The sequence below is a fragment of the Rattus rattus genome, chromosome 8, assembly GCF_011064425.1.
Source record: "Rattus rattus isolate New Zealand chromosome 8, Rrattus_CSIRO_v1, whole genome shotgun sequence".
Taxonomy (NCBI): domain Eukaryota; kingdom Metazoa; phylum Chordata; class Mammalia; order Rodentia; family Muridae; genus Rattus; species Rattus rattus.
Genome location: NC_046161.1, coordinates 51134018 through 51158725, shown reverse-complemented (window position 1 = coordinate 51158725; position 24708 = coordinate 51134018). Strand labels below are relative to the sequence as shown.

At 53.6% G+C, this 24708-nt stretch overlaps 2 protein-coding genes across 2 annotated transcripts; one reads left to right on the top strand and one right to left on the bottom strand.

Moving 5' to 3' along the window:
- The first annotated feature begins 2401 nt into the window (after nucleotides 1-2401).
- C8H15orf39 (chromosome 8 C15orf39 homolog) lies at nucleotides 2402-12010 on the top strand. The gene is made up of 3 exons (XM_032910579.1): nucleotides 2402-2574; nucleotides 5689-8482; nucleotides 10771-12010. The coding sequence occupies exons 2-3, from the start codon at nucleotides 5740-5742 to the stop codon at nucleotides 11136-11138; spliced, it is 3111 nt and encodes a 1036-aa protein (XP_032766470.1). The 5' UTR covers nucleotides 2402-2574; nucleotides 5689-5739; the 3' UTR covers nucleotides 11139-12010.
- A 3318-nt stretch (nucleotides 12011-15328) lies between these two features.
- LOC116908180 (taste receptor cell protein 1) lies at nucleotides 15329-24286 on the bottom strand. The gene is given in 13 exon segments (XM_032911470.1): nucleotides 15329-15385; nucleotides 16249-16331; nucleotides 16570-16715; nucleotides 16809-16867; nucleotides 16956-17080; nucleotides 18219-18358; nucleotides 18667-18731; nucleotides 19062-19192; nucleotides 19359-19510; nucleotides 20538-20599; nucleotides 22053-22640; nucleotides 22642-23459; nucleotides 24244-24286. Coding segments are annotated over 13 exon segments (2469 nt in total).
- Between the last annotated feature and the right edge of the window lie 422 nt (nucleotides 24287-24708).

Genomic DNA, 24708 nt, shown 5'->3' with positions numbered 1-24708 from the left:
GGGAAGGTAGAACCTTTTCAGAACTTTTCTGTTCTACTTTTACGTTGGTGTGTGTGTGTGTGTGTGTGTGTGTGTGTGTGTGTGTGTGTGTGTATGTGTGAGACGCATCGTCACACTGTAGCCCAGGAAGGCCTGGAACTCACTGTGTAACTCAGACCTACCTTCTATTTCTATTCCCTATCTCTTAGCCCTCGGAGCGCTCATATTCCATGTGCCAGACCTCTACTTTTCTACCCACTCGCCCACCCACCCCTGCCCTGTGCCCACGTTAAACCCTTCCCTTTTCTGCTCCCACTCAGTGATTATTCATCTTCCAGACAAAACATCACTCTCTCTCCAAGGTCAAAGTGTTAAGAAAGACTCGTGGGGCTTCTCCAAGTCACCTCGAAAGGCCTACCTTCATCTGCTAGAGGCCCTGCACATGACCCTTGGGGCAGAGAGGGAAAGGGCAAGGCCAGAGACTTCAGTAGTTCACAGTAGTCAGGCGCTCTGCAGTCTCCTGGACGCTGATACAGCAGTCTGTAAGGCCGTGGCCAGTTGGTTCTCTTTTGTGCTGAGCAAGTTAAGGCCTGGGAGTTGCAAAGTGGCTTTCAAGTCCTCTATCCTATGCCCTTTTTTTGGTGATCCAGGGTGTTCGCGACATCAGGAAGGAATAGACAAGCTGATTGGAGGGACAGCTGTCTTTATGAGATGTTAATGAATTGAGACAAAATAATGGGGCTGCAGTCTTAGCTGGGCCCTAGGGTCTGACAGGCCCATCCTGACGTGATGGGGATCCTCCTTGGGCAGACAACCTGAGAGTTCTAGACCACAGGAGCCAAGAGCACTGCCTTCCTCCCAAGTCAAGTCGATGCTACGCAGAAGGGAGGGAAGGGTAGTTAGTGGTGTGTGAGAATAGGAAACAATATCCCCTTGAGAGAAGGCTGAGCCTGTCAGATTTGGCATGACCCAGAGCTGTCAGGGCACGGATGCACCTTTCTGGTGTTAAAAGTGTGTCAGTAAGGTACAAAACCCAGGCAACCCGCCTTCTGTCCCAGCCTGCAGTGTGATTGGAAAAGCCCCAAACCTCTGAGTCTCTACTCTTTGTCTATCCTCTATTTGTAAAAATCTCCCAGCTCAATTCCAAGAGACAACCTCCCCTTCTCCTTGAGTGACCTCACTTCCTCTTCCTAGTCCTACCTAGAGCCCAGCCCCTCCTCCTCAGCTCCAGCTGCTCCCACACCTGTGCCCTCAGCCCTGCTTTGCTCCGACTCAGGCAGTCCTAACCCCAGTGGTTTTGCCCCATCAACTTATTTGATCTGTAGTGTTCAACTATTCTTCCTCACTGTGTGACCTTGCCTTGGCCTTTTGGGCAGTCTTGGAACTGCAGGGATCAGATTCCTTCCAAGAAAGAAGTGCTAGCACTGAGCTGGGCAAGGCTCCACAACCAGGTGGGCTAGAGTCCAGGTAAATAGAGACAACAGGTTCCTCAGCCCATTTCTGCAACACATCATTTTGGCTAGGGATGCTTTATTCCATCGGCTCTCCAGGCTACTCATGCTCAGACCGGTTCTGGTGAGGGATGTATGCCAGAAAGGTTCAGATACCAAGGCCGCTTGGAAACACCTTCAGAGCCTCATTCCTCGTCCACTCCAAGTCATAGAGCCCCACCAGGAGCTGAGGTACACTTGTCTGTACTTTACCTCAGAAATCCTTCTTAACTTTCTAAGGCAACTTGTTTGTTGAGGACGTCAGGGCTGCCTTGAGATATCCTTTAACATTTTTATTGTCTTGCTAAGAACTGAGTGTGGTGGTGCATGCCTTTAACCTTCGTACTCAGAAAGCAGAGGCCCGGGTGTCTCTGTTGAGTTCAAGGCCAGCCTGGTCTACATAGTGTGTTCCTAGGCAGCCGCAGTTATACGGTGAGACCATCTCAAAAACAAAACAAAACAAAACAAAACAAAAAGTATTGCTAGGTAGCCCAGGCTCAGCTCAAACTCGGAGCAATCCCCCTGCCTCAGCCTCCCATAACCCAATTTGTGTGCCATATATCTTTTCGCAGCCTGATGGCCCTATTTCTATGAGGCAGAATATCACTTTTACAAATGAGGAAACTGAAGACCTTGTAGGTTAAGTGGCAAGTCCAAGGTCACATGGCTACAAAGTAGCAAGGAATGAATGATCTAACGGAATGACTGAATGAGGGCTTACGATAGCCCTCGCGGCAGACGTTTGAGAAGCGCGGCGAGGGAAGGCGGTGCACAAAGCCAGAGGCCGGGTCGCGGGAAAGTTGGTTCCACTCAGGCCTTCGGCACGGGAGGGCCCAAGGGAGCGCAGGCTCCCAGAGGCACAGCCGGGTTCTGCCCCCACCCAACGGCCCGCCCCGCCCCCGCTCCGCCCCTGGCCCGCCCCGCCCGGGACCACAAACGGCGCCCGGCGGCAGCGCGAACGGCCGCGCGGAACGTCGCTCTGGGCTAGTTGCCTGCCGCGACTTCCCGCGCAAGGCCGGCCCAACAGCGACCCGCAGCCTAGGCGGCGCTGGAGGATGCCGCTGCCGCTCCGGGTGGCGGCCGCCAGAAGCTTGGTGCTCTGAAGGTAGGAGCTCGCCTAGCCCGGCGGGCGCGGAAACTTGGGCCGAGTTTGCGGGCGGCGCGTGGGCAAGGGGCGGGTGGCCCTGCCCCAGGGCGCCCCTACTGGACGGCCCCAGGATGGAGCGCGGGGACCGGGGCCCAGGTGCTGAGGCTTCGGGCGGTCAGACTGCGGGGCCCGGTCGTACCGCTGCCCAGACTTTGCCAGGACTTGGATGCTCCCTGGGCCTGGTAGAGCCCCGGAGCCCCAGCAGTGCCTGGGCGTAAGGGCTGGCGAAGAGTCAGGCGGATCCCTCGGTCCTCTCGCGGGGCCAGGCTCACGCGGATTGCTGGGCGCCGATTCGGAGTGGAGGTGGGGGTTGGGATTCGTGGCGGCGGGCGCTAAGGTGCCGCGGGGCCGTGGACGAGCCCTGTTGGAACTGGACCGCCTGCGGTTTCCTAGCCACTGCTTGACTCACTCTCTGGCCGCAGCCCAGGCTGGCGGGATCGCCCCGAAGGAGGTGGCTGCCCGGACTTTGCGGCTGGACGCCCCCCCACCCCCACCCCGCCCCAACCTTCTGGATCTCAGTGCAGTCAGCGGGCGTCGATCTTTGGGTCTCCCAGCGCGAACCTCCTGGGTTTCACACGTGTGCTCGAACTAAGGAAGAGCAGTTGGGCGGTGGGGGACATGTGTGCAGATTCGGGCCATGCATGTACGTGCAGGAACAGCTTTGCATGCGTGGCGGCAGTCTGTGTGTCAGCCTGCTAGGGTGCACGTGCGTTGCAGAGCCTCGGAGAGAGAGGCTTGGGGACACCCGGAAGCCTGGTGTGTCCGTGGGGCGCCAGTTCCCTACTGAAGCCGGCTGGCTGTGAGCCATAGGCACGAGGGTCACGGGCGGGGCCTGGAGAGGGAATTTAGCAGTGGAGCATCCAGAGACCCTTTCTCTTAAACTAGGAAGCGTGGGCTGCTCCACGTTGAGTGTCTGGCGAGCTCAGAGCCTCAGCGGGCAATGTTTTTAGAAGATCGGTGTCTGTTAGAGCTGAGAGAACATTGATGCCGGCGTCAACTTGGCTGGGATTGTACTCTTCTTGAGGCCCCAAGGATGTGACGTGGAAATGGACCCACGGAGTTGTCTGTCTCCCTCGTGGAAAAGCAGGAGTGTAGGTGCCTGACCCTGCCCTGGGTTCTGGCTGAGGTTAGAACTCATCTAAAAACAAGTAGAACCTGACATCTTCACAGAAGGATCACTTGTAGCCCTACCTTCTCCAGGCACCTAAGGCTACTTTGGTATGCGGAAACAAGGCACCTTCGTTTTGGCTACTCTCTCAGTGGGGGTGGCCTCCACTAAGGGAGCTTCCATCATACTGGCAGGGCATAACATTACCTCCACACCGTTCATAGTCTTGTGCTGGCTTTTTGGAGCTCTTCCTCCTCCTACAAAGACTCCTGAGGGTCCCAGGTGGCTGGTTCTCAGGAAGTCTCCAGGGCCAAAGGGCACAGGTTGGGCTGAGCCCTGGAGGGAAGGACTCTTGAGAGAGGGTGGTTAGAGCAGGTCCTGAGGAGTATTGATGGAGGTGAGACCAAAGCCAGCCCTTAATTAACCTAGACCTCCCCAAGGGAGGGCTGGGTACCCTCTGAGCCACACAAGCCTTGTGAGGCACAGAGGCGGGTAGATCTCTGTTCAAGGCCATTTTGGTCTGCATAGTGGGTTCCAGGCCAGATAGGGAGAAACAGTGAGACCCAGTGAGAAAATAAAATAAAGCAAACCCAACTATCTAAGCCCAGAGCGGTGTAGGATGGGCCTTCCGTGGGCCACTGCTACCCTTTTCTTGTCCCCTTGCTGCTCTAACTGAGCCCCTTATGGTCATTGGCTACTGCTTAGAAAGGAGGAGAAAGCTGGTCCCTGCTTGCTGGTGATAAGTGTGTGACACTTGACCTACTCATAGGAATATTGCTCCTACTTACTCTTCTCTAAGCCCCTGGGAGATTTAGGGGGTGGGAGTGCTCACTGGGGGAGGAGGGCCTTCGATGACCCCACTGAGAAGCCTCAGAGGGAGCTACCCATAAGTCATCATCGGATGCCTGTTTCGTTAAGAAAGTGCCTGTGATAACTGGACATTGGTCCTCTCCCTTCTTTGGACTTCCCTCTGTGCTGTATTCCTTTCTTTCAAATAGAACCTGGATGTATTAAGGAAAAATGAGAAAGAATAAAAAGGAAAAGACACCAAGGAAAGAATGCCTGTGTGGGTTTTTTCCCCAGCACTTAGTCTGCCCATCACTAAGGTACTGTGGCAGTAGTTGCCAGCTAGGACTCTTGCCTTCCACCTCCCCAGGCACACCCCCTAGCCCCCATTTATCATGTACATAAGGCCTGGAGATTAACACTGACACTCCTTCCCTGAGCCAAGGACCTTCCTGTTGGCACCTCAGCGCCATCTGCTGGTCAGCTTTGACCCTGATTCTGAGCTGACCCTACTTGGTTACCCAGACAGCTCTCAGGAGGGACTGCCCCATCTATTCAAGACTCATTTGGTTCTGATTCTGGGGACCTGGCTTTGAGGGTTTGGGTTTTGGTAAGACAAGCAGGTCAATAAAATATTAGAAGAAATTAGGATTTGTAGGCAGTGCTAGGACTCCATGTCTTGGCAGTAGGGTTTTTGTTTTGTTTTGTTTTGTTTTTGAGACCTGTGGCATCTCAGAGTAGGAACCAGTAGAGAATGACAGCCCACTTGTACTATCCCTTTCATCAGTGACTTTGGTATAGATATGTCTTTTCTGGATGACAGGACAGAAAGCCAAGGCAACTGATACTCCTGCACTGCCCAGAACCCAGTACGTGGTTTCTGTGGTGGGCTGTAGACTTGTATGTAAGGCACAGCACACATATTTGTTCAGTAGAGTCAGGATGCAGTAGAGTTCTATGGTGGTGGTGGTAAAAACGTCTTTAATTCCAGCACTCTGGAAGCAGAGGTAGCCAGATCTTTTGTGAGTTTTTGAGGCCAGCCATGTACAGCAACAACGAACCTAAAACCAGAAACAAAAAGTAGGCTCAGAAGTCTGTGGGAGTGTGGCTTCTGCATTCAGTCTGAACTGAGGATTACTAAGGGTGTTCTAACCACCTTTGCCTCTCCTCTCTCCCAGGTCAGCAAGTCAAGCAGCAGCAGTTCAGGAGAGCTTGACACCTGCACAGTAATGGCAGAGAAACGGCCCCTGGGGCCTCTGGGGCCTATGATGTATGGCAAGCTGCCTCGCCTGGAGTCAGACCTAGGGCCAGGACACGGCCTGCCCCTTTCTGCTGGCAACCAGGACTCCTGCAATTACAAAGGTGCATACTTCTCCTGCCCCATAGGGGGTACTTCCAAGGCAGGATCTGAGCGGTTGGCATCCTGGACCCCATATCCATCCTTGTACCCCACTGGTGTGGCAGGATCCCCGATCCGTGGTGACAGCCTCCTGACAAACTGCCTCCTCTACCGCCCTCCGACAGAAGGCTCTGAAAAGATGCAGGACTCCAGTGAGCTCCTGCCCTTCGGTCCGCAGGCTCACGCGTACCCAGGCCCACCTCTGGCAGCGCCCAAGCCTGTCTACCGCAGTCCTTTGTGTTACGGGCTCTCCACTTGCCTTGGAGATGGGGCAGCAAAGAGACCATTGGATGTTGACTGGACCCTGGTGCCTGGGCCCCTTCTGCCTTCTGCTGACCCACCCTGTTCTTTGGCTACAGCTCCCGGCAAGGGCCAGCCCCTGGATGGGACGTTCCTACGTGGTTTACCGTCTGGGGGACCTGGCAAGGACTCTTCCCTGACTTTTTCCCCGTGCCAGACATTCCTAGAGAAGTATCGAACTGTCCAAAGCACAGGTTTCCTGGCTTCCAAGTACCCTGGTCCTTACTCTGGGGATCCCAAGCAAGCAATGTCTGAGGGGCCCTCCGGACCTTGGACCCAGCTCACCCAGCCCCTAGGACCACCTTGCCAGGATGCAGTGCCAGCCCACTATCCACTGCCCCCGCCCCCACAGGCCTTGCCTTGCCCTCCATCTTGTCGCCACCCAGAAAAGCAGGGAAGCTATGGCTCTTTGCTCCCACTGCCGCCTCTGGGAGCCCACAAGGGGGCTGCATACCAAGCTGGTGGGCTGGGCAGCCCCTACCTGAGGCAACAGGCAGCCCAGACTCCCTACATGCCCCCTGTTGGGATAGACAGTTATCCCTATTCCTCTGCACCCCTCCCGGCACCCTCACCAGGGCTCAAGCTGGAGCCCCCTCTTGCTCCGAGGTGCCCACTGGACTTTGTCCCCCAAACCCTGAGTTTTCCTTATGCCAGGGATGACCTCTCTCTCTATGGGGCATCCCCAGGGCTTGGGGGAACACCACCTTCCCATTCCCAGAACAGTGTGCAGCCTGTGCCACAGCCTGGTGCCTTCCAGCGAACATGCCAGCCTCTACCAGCCGGCCAGCCATGCTCTGAGCCCATGAGACCTGCAGAGAAGCCAACGCCAGAAGCTCAAGAGAAGACGTGGCTGCCCAGCTGCAGGAAAGAGCAACTCCAGTCCAGGCCCAGTGAGCGACCTGGGGTACCTATTGTTATCAGAGACAGTCCAGTTCCCCGCACCTCACCAGCACTGCACCCCTGTGCCAAGGAGCGCCAGTCTCTTCCACAGAAGGATGCTAGACCTCCTAGCTCCCCACCAATGCCTGTGATTGACAATGTTTTTAGTCTGGCCCCCTACCGTGACTACCTGGATGTGCAGACCCCAGAGCCCACAGTTGAGCAGGACTCAGCTCCAGCCACCAGTAAGAGCCAAGACAAAGATTGCAAGGAGACCCTGCCTGTTCAGGATGGGGCCTCTAGGCCTCACTGCTCTCTTCGTGAGGAGGTGGCTCTGGACTTGAGTGTGAAGAAGTCAATGGCAGAGGATGTCCCTGTCAAGGTCCCTAGTCCTGAGGAGCATAATAAGCCCAGTGAAACTGTCGATGGGTCAGGTATAGAAAACACAGCGTCTGGTTTGCCTGGCCTAAAAAAGATGGTCACAGAAATACCTGAGGTAACTGCAGAAGCCACACCAAGGACAAATTTCCACAGCTCTGTGGCCTTCATGTTCAGAAAATTCAAGATACTCCGTCCTGCACCATTACCTGCAGCTATTGTTCCTTCCCCCCCTACTCCAGCTTCTGTCCCTGCCCCTGCCCCTGCCCCTGCCCCTACTCCTGTCCCTGTCCCTGTCCCTGTCCCTGCACAGCCTGCACCCAACCCCCCTTCTGTGCCCATGGGACTGCAGATTCTCACTCAGCCTTTGCCAGTAGCATGTTTCAACCTGGCCCTGCCTAGCCCACCAGCCATAGCCGTGGCCTCCCCAGCCCCAGCCTCCGCTCCACCTCCATCACCAGCTCCTGCTCCAGCCTCAGGCCCCGCTCCAGCTTCTGCTCAAGTTCCCACTGCAGCCCCAGTGTACTCAGAACAGCACTTCACAGGGCTGCACACATCCCTCTGTGACGCCATCTCAGGCTCTGTGGCCCATTCTCCACCAGAGAAACTGCGTGAGTGGCTCGAGAGCACTGGGCCATGGGGCCAGGCCGCATGGCAGGACGGCCAAGGTGTTCAGGGGCTGCTAGGCAGACTGCTCTCCCAGCTACAGAAGTTCGTGTGCACACAGCAGTGCCCCTTCCCTCACGTAGTGCGGGCCGGCGCCATCTTTGTGCCCATCCATCTGGTGAAGGAGCGTCTCTTTCCAAAGCTGCCACCGGCCTCTGTGGACCATGTGCTGCAGGACCACCGTGTGGAACTACGGCCCACCACTCTGTCAGAGGAGCGTGCACTGCGTGAACGAGCCCTACATGGCTGCACCTCACGCATGCTGAAGCTGCTGGCACTGCGTCAGCTGCCTGACATCTACCCTGACCTGCTGGGCCTGCAATGGCATGACTGTGTCCGCCGCCAGCTGGGTGAGCATAGGGCAGCCCTGTAGCCACTGGAGCTGTGTGAACGAATGGCAGGTGTGTGTACTGCTTGTATGGACGGTGGGCAGAGGGACTGAGTGATGCCGGGAATTTACATTGGGGCACCAGATGGGATTCCAGGGCTCTCAGGTTCCCCATGCCCTTCTGACTCTAGGCACCAGTGAGATCTGTTTGCATGCAAATGGTCTTGGCCCCCTCCTGGATGGCCTCTGTCTTAGGTTTTCATTGCTCTGAAGAGAAAACCAAGGCAACTCTTACAGAGGGAAACTTAGTTGGGACTGCTTCAGTTTCAGGTTTAGTCCATTATCATTGTGGCAGGAAGCACAGCATCTTGCGGGGCTCACATAGCGCTGGAGAAGGGGCTGAGAGTTCTACATGTTGATCTGCAGGCAGCAGGAGGGGACTGTGTGCCACCCTGGGTGTAGCTTGAGACTATAAAACCTGACCCCATAGTGACACACTTCCTCCAACGCCACACCTACTCCAACAAGCCCGAATCTACTTTTCTTTTCTTTTTTCTTTTTTTTGGTTCTTTTTTTCCGGAGCTGGGGACCGAACCCAGGGCCTTGCGCTTCCTAGGCAAGCGCTCTACCACTGAGCTAAATCCCCAACCCCCCGCATCTACTTTTCTAATAGTGCCCCTTCCTATGGGCCAAGCATTTAGACACATGCGTCTGTGTGGGCCATTCCAAACCACCACAGCCACTTTTCTCTAGTTATACCTTCTGTGTCTTGTATATGCTTAGGGGCTTTGCCCAGACTGTGTTTTCTATCTGGAAATTTCTCTTCAGTGTCTTCCATCTGAGTACAGTCCTAAGTAACCCACTGTATGCTACCTGTTGGCACCTACCTGGCCTCACTGTGCTCCTCCCAGTCCACAGGCCTCAGCTCTGCTCTGCTCCTACTCCACACCCGCAGTCTTTCCAGGCCTGGTGAGGTGTCCTTGTTCACATCTGTGCCCAGGATCCTTCCCACATAAACACCTTTGAATGTATGTGCTCTCTGCTCTCCTGGCACTTGCGTGCGTACCCATGATGCCCTGAATTGGACTGTTTGTGGCTCTCTTTTCCTCCACAATGATGCATTGTCCTTATTCTTCCATTGCACTCTCTTTTTCACAGTACCTCATTATATAGCCCAGAGTATCCTCAAACTTGTGCTGGCCCTGCCTCCCTAGTACCTGACGATGGTTGTGTGCCCCAGGCTCAGCCTTGGAGCTTGCCTTTTTTTTCTTTTTTTCGGAGCTGGGGACCGAACCCAGGGCCTTGCGCTTGCTAGGCAAGCGCTCTACCACTGAGCTAAATCCCTAACCCCAGAGCTTGCCTTTTTTATTTTTTATTTTTTTAAATAAGGTTCTAGAGGACACACTTATTGCAGTGTTGTGTGGTGGGAACACTCAGACTTCTTAGGCCATGACAAGGTGAGTGAGAGTAGTGTAGCCTTTTCTGTGACTTCTGGAGTCTTGGCCCCAGAGTCTTGCCTGGCCAATTTTCTGAGCAATGTATGCTATTCCTTAACTAGCTGAGAAGTCTGCAGTGGACAGCCCAGGGCTGGGTAGAGGAGGCCTGAGGCAGAGTACTACCATGGAACAGAACCCTAGCTGGCCCACATTGCTGAGTCTTGTAGTGTTAGGGAGAGAGGGTCAGGTCCCCTTTCCCGGTCTTGCTTGCTTCTTAGAAGTCTGATCCTGGCAGTGATCCTCCCACTGATTCGGTTGAAAACCCTTGCTCCCCATTTCCTCACTGAGCTAAGGAGGAATGCACCTAGAGCAGTGGTTCTCAGCCTGTGGGTCATGACCACTTTTGAGGAGCAAAGGACCCTTTCACAGGGATCGTGTGTCAGGTTTGCTCCTGTCTGGGTTCCCGTGATCAGCCTTTCATCTGCACTGGTTTCTCGGCAGCTTGGTCCCTGGCTCCTGCCTGGGGTTTTTGTGACAGAAAGATAACGGTTCTTTTGTGTGGCAGAAGCTTTTCTTCCCCCTATACACTTCACTTAGCTAAAGGGTGAACTGACCCATCCTGCAGGCCTCCTTTCCTTCCCTTGCTTCCAAGCAGCTTCTTCTGAGCTGTGTCCTCGCCAGGTAGAGCTCTGGTCCCTTGGGTGGGGGCATGTCTTTTTAGCAAGCTCCCATTGGTCTGATCAGTGGGCTGGCTGGCTGCTGTGATGCTGTGACACTGCCAGGCAGGCAGGACCACTGTTCTGGGTGACTTTGAGACTAGGAGATGGGACCTTGCAGTTTGGTTTTGCAGTCTGACTGTGCTTTCCTTTTGTAGGTGGCTTCAACACTGAGGCCAGAGCTTTATCCCCATCAGAACCCACGATGACCAGAGATGAGCCAGAAAGCCAAGCCCTGGCTGGGAAGTTGCCAGCCCCCAAGGCCAAGAAGCTAGGGAAGAAGCCACCAACACCTGGCCCAGAGAAAACAGAGACAACCACTGGGGAAGGGTCATGTAATCCCTCACCTAGCTCTGGTGCCAGCACCAGCCCACCAGGTCCCACCCTGAGGGCCCGCTTCCGCAACCTGTTAGAAACTGCCTGGCTCAACGGTGTGGCACTGCCTACCTGGGGCCACAAGGCCTCTGGAGCAGATCGGCCTTCACCTCACCCCCAGCTCTTGGGCAGCCAGACCCATCATCTGTAGCATTGTCACTAGTGCTGTTGGGGCAGCCACCCATCTAGGGACCACTGTGTACCTGTCCTGACATCTAGCTGCTCAGGGCTAGGACTGGATGTGAGGCTGGGCTCACCTAACTGGGCGGAGACTTCCTGAACTTTTAACTGGAGGATCTTTGTTAGAAGAGATTCCTTCCCTTGAGAAAACCTGTGGGCATTGAAGCCAACCCCGCCTGGCCTTGAATCCTGACTGCTGTGTTCTGGGCAGACACTTCACCTCTCATGAGCCCTTGCTCCCCGTTTGTAGAATAAGACAACACAGCCTACCTCACAAGGGTTGTTGTGGGGATGATGTCTGAAATACAACCACAGTGCTTCGGTTTGCTTCTTGCCCAGGATAGGCCTGTGACCTCAGCCAGGCTGTGGAATAACAAGACTGAGGTTGGCAGAACGTTCTTGTCAAGTTCATGTGTCTTGGGACCTAGTTACCTTAGAGGTACATGATACAATGTGTGTGACTCATGCACTTCTAACCGCAGGCTGCTGCAGGTGCAGGGGGCTGGCCTGGGGCTGGCCTAGAGAGCCTAAGTCTACTCTGGATTCATAGCTGTAACCTACCTGGGCTGCATCTCACACCCCAGGAGGGTTGTCTAGAATTGGATGCTTCTAGAGCCAAGCAGCTACAGGGACTGGACCCAACAAGGCTGTGTGAGCTCAATGCTGGGAAATGGTCTGGACTGGGTACTCGTGGTATTTCCCAGGACTCTTGGGGTCGCCTCCCTGCAGTGGGCTGAATTCAGCTGATGGCTGACAAGTTCCTATCTTATTTAAGGGTTTCGTTCGATGAGACTGGGCCTTGGGAGACAACTATTAAAGCATTTGGGTTGTTTTTGGAGCTGAGACCTAGTTTTGTATTTGAGGGGGTCATAGATTAATGTGCGTATCACTCGTCACCAACCGGCTGTCCGCTCTGCTCCTGGGCAGGGCGTCCTAAAGGTTTCTAGTACTCCACTCCTACAGGCCTTCACACACCTACTGGCCAGCCCCTCCACCCTGGGAAAGACCTTCCCATGGCTATGGGGGATCTTAGAGACTGGTGTCACCACAACTGTGTGCCTGTCTCCTAGGACTGAGGGTGTGTGTTAGGGTCTGGAACTGTCACCTCTCCAGTTGTATTCCATCAGCTTCATAGTAGAGAGAGTTCCTAAGCCCACCTCAGCATTCCCCATCATGACTCTTCCTGAACATGGCTTCCTTCCACCTGTGCTGGAACCAGTCTGTCAGCTCCTGAGGGCTTAAGTACATAACTGCAGGGCTTAGCCTGGCCCTGAGCCTGGATCTAATGTGGCAGCTGCCATTGCCCTGGTGCAGGCCCAAGAAATTTGGTTTTGTGTGAATCTGTTTTCTGTCACCAGTAACACCACAGGCAGAAGGTCTAATGAGGATCGTTTGGGTTCGTGGGTTTTGATTTTGCTTTTAGATGGGGTCTCACCATATAGCCCCAATGAACCTAAAAATTGTGTGTGTGTTACCACACTCAGTTTTGGATAGGGGTTCAAGACATTCATGGTTGAGCAGCCACATCTAGTGATGGCGTTCTTGGCAGAATCCTGAGGTAGATGAGCATACCACACGGCAAGAGAGCTCACGCGTGTGTCATCTGGGCAGCTTATAGGGCTGTCAGTGTTCGATCATCTGGCTTTGCCTGATTTTTTATCTTAAACACCACCTCCAAGCACAGTAGCTGGATTAAATTCCCATCCCCTCACCTCACAATGGGGATTAGATTTCAACACATGAACCCTAGCGGGAGGGGAAATGGGGTCATGTTGAAACTACATCGAGATCCAGCACCTGGTCTTGGAAATGGGTGGGAATAGGAGCTATGTCACACTGTCATTGCAGGACATGACAACCAGGAGTTGTCAATCTTCCTCTGTCCCCACCCTCATTCCCCTTGTTAGATGACAGCACACTTCAAGATACCACGTTTCCACCCAGGGCCAGAGAGACCTGAGTCCTGTACCTTCCATCAATTTTCAAGTCCTTTAAACTCGTTTCACAAGCTCCTGATTTTTTGAGTCCATCCCTAGCACCTGGGGGGAGGGGTGTGGCTAGACCCACACATCACCTAACTAATGCCAGGAGAGGGCTCAGGCCTTGAGGCTCCAGTGTGGGAAAACTTGGCATTATACTCAAGAGGCTGATGGCCCCAGCAGCCAGTTTTGCTGAGAAGCAGAATCTGCAGGGCCAGTGGAGGAACAGCTCTTCCCTAGTTGTAGTCCAGGTGGGGAGGCAGGAGACGAGAGAGCGATGGTAGCCTCCATATGCCTTCTCTCCTGGTTTGCTAAGAGTGTTGAACTGAACCAGCTCTCAGCTCCTTGAAGCAGCTGGGAGCATGGCCTGAGTGCCTCTTATTCCCCCTGCAGGAAATAAATGGAGGGGTGCTTTTAGCCCCACTTGTCACCTCACCTGAGGTAGACTACTGGGGGCTTCCAGCCAGCAGGTACTGGCTTTCTGTTTTGTCTTGTCAGCTGCCGTCTGACCTGTTCTCTGGGCCTCCTCTCTGGTGGCCACCTCCAGACACTGACAGTGCAGCCTGTTCAGGTACCCCTGTTTGTTGAGCAGGAGGAACTGTTTCCGGCTGGCCAGGGTGTCTGGGCTAGGCTGAGGTTGGCAGGCAGGTGGGGGCACTTTGTGTAATCTGGACATGAATCCTTGGGCAAAGATGTATTGACCTTAGAATGCTCTTCCGAAGCCCTGGCTCTTGGGGCTGACCTATGCAGTGGAAGCGACTCCCAGGAGCCCCAGGCAGAGGACCATGGTAAGATGGCTGCCGTTTCCTGTCTGGTATCCTCTAACCAAGCCCCCTCAGGATCGTGGAAACTTTCTAAGAAGACTCAGCCAAGGGATTAGAGTGCCTGTCACTTCTGGATCTACACAGGGAAGCCGCTATGCATTCAGGGAAGTGCAGGGCCTCTTCCTGCTCCCAGGAAGAGGGAGGCCACTGTCTTCAGAATCTGACCAGAAGGTGGACACAAAGAGGCAGGTCTGGGTCTCTCTGTTCCTTCTCTCAAGGTCAATCTTTGTTTTCAGCTGGATAGCAGGTCCAAAGTTTCCCCGATGTGTGGGTGGTCTGAATCCTCTCACTGTGTCACTCCTTTCCCCCAAAGGATGTCCAGCTCCAGACCTGGAGCCTTTAATATCTTCAAGACCATGTCTGACATAACGGACAATATGGCTCGACTAGAATCATGTCCTCCCATCCGAGACTCATGGTCTAGCTGCTGGTTCCCTTCCCTCACTGGGTCTCCCAGCTCTTTTGCAGTTTGGGGAATCTTGGGGCTGTTGAATCAGCAGCCAGACCAGCTAACCACAGAACCTGAGTGACTGAATTGGTACATGCGGTCTGTCTTCTCTAGGTGCTAGGCCTCCTTGAGTCCGGCTTCTGAGCTGCCCTCCTATGGCTGCTCTCTTCCCACTGCTGTTAATTAGGTAAGAATATTTAGAGCTGAAAGTGATGTCTCATGCCAGCTTCCATTGCTCACTCTTGTACACAGCTGAAAGCCCAGAGCCAAGCATCTTTGAAAGGCCACAACCTCCTTTAGAGGCCACCCCCTTCAGCCACACAGGAGCAGTCCTACCCCTGATGAGGTAGTGGCCGAGACTCTGGCCCCCTCCTGAGAATAAAAGCTTGTAGGCTGTAGTTCCTTCCCTCTCCTCTGTCCTCTGGGGCACTATGAAGTCACTAGGGGACCCCACAATAAGCGCTCAATGTATATGAGCATTCTGGACACTGACCCTGCCTCTAGCCCTGCATGCTCTGTGTATCCATACTGGCTATTGGTTTCTCATCTTCCTATGTGTGGTCCCGATACATTGATAGTTTGTGGTAGCAGCAGGGCCTGCAGGACCTTCCATGAGACCTGACTCCTTTTGTCCTGACCCAGCTGTGTATGCTGCAGGAAGCCTGTGGGCTTGGCTTTGTATGTGAAGGAAACCACTGTCCACCTCCTGGAGAGGTGGGAGCTGAGAGAATGTGGAGTCTCAGACAAGGACTGGCTTTCAACCATGGACATGGGAGTGTTTTCCCCAGTTTTATGTAGTGTGGAGGTGGGGTAAAACAGGAACTTGAAGAAAGTAAGGCCGGAGCTTGTCCTTTCTGCCCTGGCCTCCTGCAGCTTTACTCCTTGGTTGAGGTACTGTCTGGAAGCCCTGCTAGAAGAGGTATGGGGTTTGCTTCTTGGTGAAGGGAAGAGCAGTACAAAGGGCCACCTGGAGGAAAGGGACAGAAGCCATGTGTCAACAATGATACTGAAACAAAATGGAGCATGGTAACTCATGTCTGTAGTCCTACATCTTGGAGGCATAGGCAGGAGGACCACTGTAAATTTGAGGCCAGCTTGGGCTATGCAGTGAGTTAATGACCATTCATGGCCACCTAGTGAGAAAGTGTCACAAATAACTGCTGGCTAGTGCTGCCCTCCCCCATCTACCTGGCCACAGCTTAAGATGGAGGTCAAACAGGAGAAAAGGAGTTCACCTCTTCCGTGGCCGTTTTAAGGGCCTGGAGCGGTCATTGACAGCATCCTTTGTGGCGTGGAGGTAAGACTACTCTGTACATGTCCCTTCTCTTATGTCCCAGTTCTTCCCTTATGACCAAAGTTCTGCTTTTGTCACCATAGCCCATGTCAAGTGGCTCCTAGGAGGAGTCAGCCTGACTACCCCTTGGCTTCTGCCCAAGACAAGATGATTCTGTTACACTGACTCTACAACCCAGCACTGTGGCAGAAACCCAGGAAGAGGTTTAGCAGATCACTCAGATAGCTCCTATACATCATTTCCTCAGGGCTTGCCTGACAGAAGAAGGACCTTTACATGGTGTGGGGTACAGGCGCTGCTGTGGTGGGGCTTCAGTCCCCCAGTTCAGACCCACTCTCTACTTTTAGCTTAACTGTGGAGGTGCAGTCATGGGGCCCAACCCAAGCACCCTAGATGGAAAAACCAGCTGTTCTAGCTGTCATGGGACTGGGTGCATCAGGTTCAGATGCATAGCCGGCTACTTGTCCTTTGCTTGAGTTAAGATCTTAAAGGCTCACCTGTCTCTTAGGAAGAAGCCCTTTTCTGGCCAGACTCACCAGGACAAAAAGAGAAGTGATGAACTGGAGGTTCAACACGGCCCCACCCCTGGGGCCTCTCGAGGCTCTGGAGCTGGGGGTGCCTGGAGCAAAACGGGAAGGCTGAGTGAATTTTCCATCCCCAAAGCCCTCAGAGACTTCTAAGTGTGATGGCTGTTCCCAGGACACTTGGAGCCAGTGTACCCTGGGGGCTCATAGGAAAGATAAGAGTAGATTTGGCCCTGCAGTACTGTGTGGAGGAGGGGGAGGAGGACGGGGAGGAGGAGGGAAGGTTAGGGAGGCAGAGGGATGGAAGACATGAACAGAGGGAGAGGCACTGACCAAGGACTGGGAGGAGCATCTCTAACTGCAGACCCTCAGCTTCCTGCAGGGAGCCCAGGGCTTGGAGCATGGAGTCTTGAATGACAGCCTGAGCTGGTGCAGCCTCAAAGAAGGCAGTTTGCACTCTGGCAGTCAGTGGTTCCTGGCTGAGAGGATCATCGCAGGCCTCAGGGGGCTGGAGAGATGCAGAGAGCCCCTCTCACCAGCCCCAAGATCCACCCTCTGAGCCGAACACTCACTGGAATTCCTCCACCACCACTTGACCAAAGTTCTGCAGAGGCTGGAGGACTGAGGTTAGCTGAGGTGAGGAGACAACAGAGTGTAACAGCTTTACACGGTCTAGCCCAGCCACACCCTTCCTCCTTCCTTCCATCCCCTCACATCACCTGTCTCGTCAGCAGTCCACGAAGCTTCTGGGATTCAGAACTAGTCTTGTTCTCCAAGGCTTTGGTGAAGGGGTAACCCAAGATCAAGAGCCATGTCTCATAAAACACCAGATCTGCTTTCTCCCCTAAATCAATGGGCGTGGGGTGGGGATAGTAGCCAGGACTCCTGTCCTCTGAGAGCTCTGGGATAGGACTACACCCTGGCCCAGGGTTGCTTGCCCAACCCCCACTGCTCCCATCCAGTGGTCTAAGGGCCTGCCTTTGCTGCCTGCTTTTGTTAGACTAATGAGCTAAGAATAACTTCTATTTTTAAGTGGATGCAAACTGTCAGTGGTAGGAAATTGTATGGCATGAAAAGTATATGATACACAATTTCCATGTTTGTATATGAAACTGTACTGGAACACAGCCAGCTCACTTGCTGTGACATACCTCAGAGGCTGGCTGTGCTCTCCCTGTAAGGGAGAAGCTGGGAGCCACAGAAGACAAAGAATATTAATTCGTAGCCCTTTGTGGTAATCTGCCAACCCACACTCTAGTGTGTCTAATGGAAGGGCGATGGCCTGGTCACTCAGACTTGACAGTAGGAAACCTTGTGTTCTTTACTGTCCCTGATCTCCCAGGAGGGGCTCCATGATGACTTGCAGACATACACAGCACAGTACCACAGTGCGTAGTTTCACTGTCTATTAAGGGGATGACGAGGTTTTAAGTTGAACACTGAATGGGCAGACTCAGAGAGTTAGGGCAGGGACCCAAACCAAAGCCCTGTCTCTGGGAGCTATGTAAGAGCAGAGCCCACCAGATGGTAACACTCAACATGAGAGGCTGCACAGAGGAGGTGGCTGGGACAGCCACTTAACGGTGAATTAGCACTTCCTAGGCTAAGGGACTACTCCAGAACAGCTCCAGGTTGTGACTGCTGGAACCTGAGACGCTTGGATTTTTCTAATGTGGATGGATAAGACTGCTTGACTCTTCCTCTCAGGGGGCCTCATGGGAAAGATCAATTCTGACCTTGGTGAGAGAGCTGACTGCTGTTGTCTCCTCTTGGGACAGAGGATTAAAGATGAGGGTTGAGAGTTGAGTAGACGGTTTTGTATCTCTGAGCCTAGGTTTCTCATAGACCTCTGGATTCACTTTTTCCCTATCAGCTGGCACACAAGCTTTGCTTTTGAGGATTCTGTCCCTTCTCAGAGGGGGCAGTGAGACCTAGAGAGATTGGATAACCCGGAGCAGTACATGGGGCCCAAGCTCACTTACCATTGGCCACTATGCTGGATTTCTGGATGGTGGGATCTGTTATATGATGGGCCAGGTGACTAGCCAGGCCTTGGAGATGGTTGGGGATGGGGCTCTTGAACTTGTATTCCACATAAATGCTCACCCACTCCTTCACATTGCTAGGGAAGGGTGGGAGAGTGCAGCATCATGGTATCTTCGCCAGTACATGCCTCTAGAAGCAAGCTTTGCGCTCCTAAGTGGATACCCTATGTTCTTTCCCCCAAGGCCAGAGCTCTATGAGGCTAGCTCTCCACAGCTGGCTTAAACAGAGTTCTTCCTGGTGTTCCTACACCTGAACCTCTTGGCTGTGGGTCAGGGGTGGAGTTGCCCTAGAGACATGTCTCCAAGGCAATAGCTAAGTAGGCTAAGGAAGTAAGAGTTTGCTGGGCTGAGAGGCGAGACAGACCGGATGGGATTCTCAACCCACCTGAATAGGAGCAGGGGCTGCTCCTGGAGCTCAGCCTTGTAGAATCTTGATACCTCATGGGTGACCTGTAGGATGTCCTGGAGGTCAGGTTGGCTGGGAGCTGCCTGTCCTAAGGCCCAGTATGGGGTATATCAGGCTTTAGACAAGGTAAGGGAGAGGTGGACCTGACAGCCTTTTCCAGTGTGGTCTCCTGGGCATGGTTGTCTGGTGACAGCCTGGCCACTGACTTCCCTCAGAGCTTTCTCTTCCCTCAGTCAGCTTTACCCTCAGGGCACAGCTTGGTTCCCTCCATGAGTGCCTTCCCACATGTGCCAAGCTGGTGCCAAGCAGGTGTACCAACTGCTAAAGACTACAGAGGCCTGTTGACAAGGGAGGTAGGGGAGGGGATGTCTCACCAGCTGGAGGGTCTGCTTTTCCATCAGGAGAAAAGGCTGAGAACTGGGCAGAAGCAGCTGAGGCAGGAAGGGCTTCATGAGTGTGAAGCTAATGTTGATGATTTCCTGGCTCAGGTCATTCGTGTTGTACCCTGCAGAGTCACACACAGCAGTCTGGGAAGTTGGAACAGCCCCCTTCTTACCATGGCCTGCCTGCCCAGGGCTTGGGCAGATTGAAGTTGATCCCTCCATAGAGCCCAGCTATCGGCCTCTATGGGCAGGTGAGGAGGCAAGGGACCAGTGTTTCTCTAGACTCACCGTCAGAGGAAAGGCCATGGTCGGCCAAGGACAGGTACCCAAGTGACCATCTTGAGGACTTCACTTTGCGGTACAAAGTCCAGAGGATCTCTAGAGCTGAGGGATCCGGAGGACCAAAAACGAGGGAGGCTTTCACCTCTGTAGAGCCAGGCCTGTAGGAAGCAACTAGTGGGTCCAAGATAGGCCTGGCTGATGCAGGGTGTTGTACTTAAGGAGAGGAGCCACCCAGGCACCTGATAGCTGCAGAGAAGAGCCTTCCTGCATGACTGAAGAGGTCACATGACCCCTGAGGTGTTGGCCTCCTTGGTAAATGGGGATTAAAGCCCTTTCCTAGAAGGCTTGTTGGAAGCCTGAAGGATGCAGGCAGGTGCTTGGTTAAAGTTCCCTTGCACTTCTCAATGAACTGGTTCCCACAGGGATACCGGGGATCTCATCCAGGGAAAGACTGGGTAAGGTGTTACTCAGAGGACGTGGCTGGCTGGGAACTCTCAGTACCTCTAGTGGACACAAAAAAGTGTCCTTTAATTGCCTTAGCTGCAATGAAAGAAGTAGGGGATGCTGGAGAGAAGGAGGTGACAGGCTTGAGGAATTCTGAAGCCTGGAGGGCATGGACCAATTGCTCATGTCTTGTGGGAGGCAGCCTTTAGGCAGTTCCCAGGGAAAGATCTAGAAATGAACAACCTCAGAACCTAAAATAACATTTACCCTTGCCTGTGAGCATCTGTGCTAGCCCAGGGCTCAGGAGGTAAAATGGGCTCAGGGTCAGGGCATGGAGTCATAGAAGCAGACTTCAGTTTATTAAAAGGAAAAGTTATGCTGCAGCCTGGATCATGGCCTGGATAGCCTAGGATCTCTGGAGGTAGTCCACTTGCCTAGCAGCCCAAGGATTTACATTTATTTACATATCATTTCCATGGCCCTGTCCCCAGCATAAGTAGCTTGGCCTACTCTTAGCTTGTCTCTTTTCACTGTACTCAGACAATCCAGTCCAAACCCAACAGCTGGAATTAGTAAATGGCAGAAAGGCCAGCTGAGGTCATGGAGCACAGATGGTAATGGAACCAAATGTGGACGGACCTCTTACTCACCCGTCCAGGCTACGGTCTTCCTGGCTGAGCAGCCGGGGCCCAGGCCATGCTCAAGGCACAGGTCAGTTGGGAACCACACACACACACTCACCGAAACAGCAGGGCACTGACATTCTTGAAGTTGGAGAAAGCCTCGTGATACATGAGCTGGAGCTGAGGCAGAGGCATGGTAGTTAGTGTGTGCCCCACCCCCTCTGGTCCCTCTGTCTGTGCTGGCCTCTGCAGTGGCCTCATGCCTGATCCTGCTTCAGCTGAACCCTTCTACTGTTCCCCTCTAGTGGCCTGAGGTTTGTGATTTCTTTGTACTGAAATCCTAACTGGGATCCTTCTGGATTTTCCTCTGCCGTCATCCTGGGCTCTACATCCCAACAGCTGCTGCTTGGGCTGCCTCTCCCATCCTCATTGCCGTAGAAGCCTTTGCCAGCCTCTCTGCAACTTGGGTTCCCCCTAACAATGTTCCCCCTAACAATGTTCCCCCTAACAATGTTCCCCCTAACAATGTTCCCCCTGCCCTGGTGCCTGGGCAGCTTTGTTATTTGATGCAGCGCCCCTCTGTCCACCCCAGTTAAAACACTCCCCACTGCCAGATATGGTGGTGCATGTCTTTGATCCTTACACTTAGGAGGCCGAGACAGGTTCACTGTCAGCCTGAGCAACAAAGTGGGAATCTATGCAAGCAAGCAAGCAAACAAACAAACAAAAACAAAAAACAAAAAACAACAACAACAACAACAAAAAAAAACCCCACAACCAGGCCAGATATGGTGACTCAGCCTTACACAGCTCTTTGGAGAGGAATGCCCAAGCACCAATTCAAGGCCACATTTGGCCACTTAAAAACTCAAAAGTGGGGGGAGGGGCTGGAGAGATGGCTCAACGGCAGATGGCTGCTTTTCCAGAGGTTCTGAGTTCAATTCCCAGCAACCACACAGTGACTCACAACCATCTATAATGGGATCTGATGCTCTCTTCTGGCACACAGGTCTACATGTAGACAGAGCACTCATACATAAAATAAATAAAATTAAAACCAAAAACCAAAAAGAGGGCTGAGCATGTCACTTGGGAGGCAGAGGCAGGTAGATTTCTGTAATCTGGTCTGGATTAGACCTGAGAGCGCTCCCACGGCAGGAGCAGCCCTTTGTCTCTGTTATTTCCTGAGTTGCACATAGAAATGAATCATTCAACAACCGGAACCCTGTATGGCAGGTGAGAAATGGCAGTTCTTGTTCAGGAGCCTTCCCTGCTCCTGGTTCCCGGATGGAGCTGGGCTTCACTTAGCCAGGTGATCAGGGTGTCTGCTCCAGATGAGGCTGCGTGCGGATAAAAAGCCAGCAGCCACACATCGAGAACATGCTCTATTTCTGGTAGGCAAGTTCTCCCCCTCCCCGCTACCGTGCGATTATTTTTCCTCTGTAATGACTTCAAAGAAGTATTTCTGCTTAGCCTCTCCTCCGAGTCCTGTCAGGAGCACAGCGTGGCACTCATTAGATTGTCCTATTTGTGTCTAGCTGCTGTTGTATAGTGTGTGTTATGGCTGTGCCTGGCGTGCTCAGAAGGAATCGGAGCAGGAAAGATTTCTCCACGCGGCGAGCAGGCCGCACACCTGGTAGCAGATAAGCCTGTTCAACAGCCAGCACTCCAAGGGTACCAGGTTCCAGACTGCTGTCCTGAAGCAGCTGCTGTTGATCCTGAAGGTCACAGAGTGGGTCGTATGCCTGGGTCCTGGAGTGGAGAAACTCAAGTTCTGCAAAGACATAGCCTGGCCAAGATGAGGGAGGGTAGAGGCCTGGGTAGGCTCGGCATCCACAGACGACTCTGTGAAGCCAGAGCTGTGTGGGGTAGAGGGAGGGCTGGAGACGTGTTGGAGGGAGAGGGTGGACATGCGGATTGGGCTGGTGGGAAGCCATGGCCCAGGGTGGCTGGGTTGTAGAGCCGTTTGGGGTGCAAGGTTTGAGGTTTTAATGGAAGAGTCTGTAGTTGAGGATTCAATCACAGATACAGGAGGTTGAGGAGAGTCATTGGCTCCTGCGGTGACAAAGGAAACCGGGATCAGGGGTGAGACTGGTGGTGGGAAGAAGGACGAAGATGCAGGCGGCGGGGGTGCAGACAGGGGCAGTGCTGACGAGGGGGGCGGGGAGTGGAGGGGGGATGCGTGTGATAGGGATGTTGCTGAGGGCAGCAGCAGCACAGAAAGTACCACCGGATACTGGGCCTGTGTCTTCAGATGACCCGGAGCCCACTTGGGAGGTGAGGTCCAGCCCTAATCTTCCAGGAGACGCAGGCAACAGGGGCTCTGTAGCTTTCAGTATGTTAGGCATCCATGGAAAGACAGGCAGTCCTAAGGATGTTCTTGGAGCCAGTGCCACAGATGAGGATGCCTCTGGCCTGGAGTGGCCATTCCTCCATGCAGGCACTGGCATCTGGACAGTGGGACTGGGGGTATGCCATAACAGGTGTGGAGGTCTAGAGAATATGGGGGGAGGGGAAGCTTTAATTAGATAACGTGTTGGCTTAGATGCAACAATTTTCTCCAGTGTTGCAGGGGCAGGAACTGTCCCATACAACCTGAAGGCCTTGTTGAACTTCGGCTCAGATCCATGTATGGGAGAAGGCTGTGGCGATGACATCGTAATTGTTTCCAGAATTCCAAGGGCCAGGATTTCCTCTACAGGTTCAGCCTCAGGGGACACTGGCTGAGAGTCAGCAGCCATGTAGGCTGCAGATGTGGTCAGGGCTGAGCGAATTGGTTCAGGTGTAACTGTGCCTGAGGGGCCAGGCATTGAGGGAGACTCCTGACCCCCAGCTCCTTCTGTAGAAAAGGCTCCTGCCCTCCTCCCCAGGGCCTCCGAGTCCCTCTCAATTGAGTTGATACTGCCAGTGTTGTCTGTCAGGATGCCCAGTAGAACGTTGTTACTTTGCTGAGCTGATGTGCCAAGATCTGAGGGAAACTGGTCAGGGTCTTCATTAGTAGAGAGAAGGGTCAGGGTAGAAGCGGAAACTACTAGGAAGGCTGCAAAAGAAGAAAGGCCTGGCTTTTCAATGTCTGGTGGGTAGGACTGGCCCCCAACCTCTCAGATCTCACCCCGACACATCTTGCTCACTTAGGTACTAAAGTAATACCTGGGCCTGGTCAGGCCCCCCAACCATGGAGCCACATTCAAGTCATCTTCCCTCCCTGATTCTAGCCCGGCTGACCCTGGGATGCCCTTATCCAGGAATAGGCACTGTGAGGACAAATGGAAATGCTTTTAGCATTTGTCTGTCTATCCCCATGCTAACCACCCTTATGTCAAGGCCCCACATCCTCAAAGAGGAGAAGTCTCCAGGCCCAAGTGGTTGCTGGGAGTCGAGAGTCGTGCCTACTCTATTCAAACCACCTCTGAGTCTCAGACTAACTTGATGGAACTGGAAGTGCTGTCTGATTTCCCCATTGTGGGTAAAACTGTGACCCGGCCATGTTCCCTGCATACAGGGTTCTTCTTAGGAGCTGACTGGGAGGTGGAACATACATATCTTCATAGAGGTGCCTCTGAAGGTTCAGGGGTAATGCCAAACAGCTGTGTAGAGCTCCAAGCAGGTGAACCTGAGTGACCTCAAAAAGCCTGAGGTCCCCAAATCTTTCCCTAGCATCTCTCAGGCTGGACAAGGCTAGAAAACCATGGAGACAATGAAGGGACGCCCTGAGGTGGGAGTCACTGAGTTCCCTGAGAAGGATTCCACCCTTCCCTACAAGTAAGCTGGTGGTGATGAGGAGACAACGCCTCAGCTCGCCTTCCCCACCCCCACTCACTCACCAGCCAAGAGAATTCCAGCTGCAGGAAACTGCTGCTTGTCCATGCTGCGGGCTCCTGCCTAGACTTCCAAGGAGGCAGCGTCAGGCGACAGACACAATAAAGCCCTTTGCAAGTCTCCTTCAGGAAAGGCGTCATCATCGGGCTTGGGTAGAACTCAGTGTGGAGCCCTCACCTAAGATGCCGGAGGCCCCGAGTTCCACCCCATTACCCAGCTGCCACTTCTGCCAGTGGCTGTCCAGAGTTCTGCCCCCATAGCAAGGCATCCCGAAGCTGCCCTCGTCACTAAGTGGCCTCCTGAAATTCCCATCTTGTGGGGCTGCAGACTTCAAGTGGGAACAAATGTACCTTTCCCATAGCCTGGAGTTTATTATGGTTAAAAACAATTTTCGGGCTGGAGAGATGGCTCAGCAGTTAAGAGCACTGACTGCTCTTCCAGAGGTCCTGAGTTCAAATCCCGGCAACCAC

What these genes read in the sequence shown, in the direction of transcription:
- C8H15orf39 (XM_032910579.1), top strand. Translation starts at nt 5,740, where the DNA reads ATGGCAGAGAAACGGCCCCTGGGGCCTCTGGGGCCTATGATGTATGGC. An exon ending in CTGTGTCCGCCGCCAGCTGG is followed by an intron (nt 8,483 to 10,770) that starts GTGAGCATAGGG and finishes TTCCTTTTGTAG; the next exon opens with GTGGCTTCAACACTGAGGCC.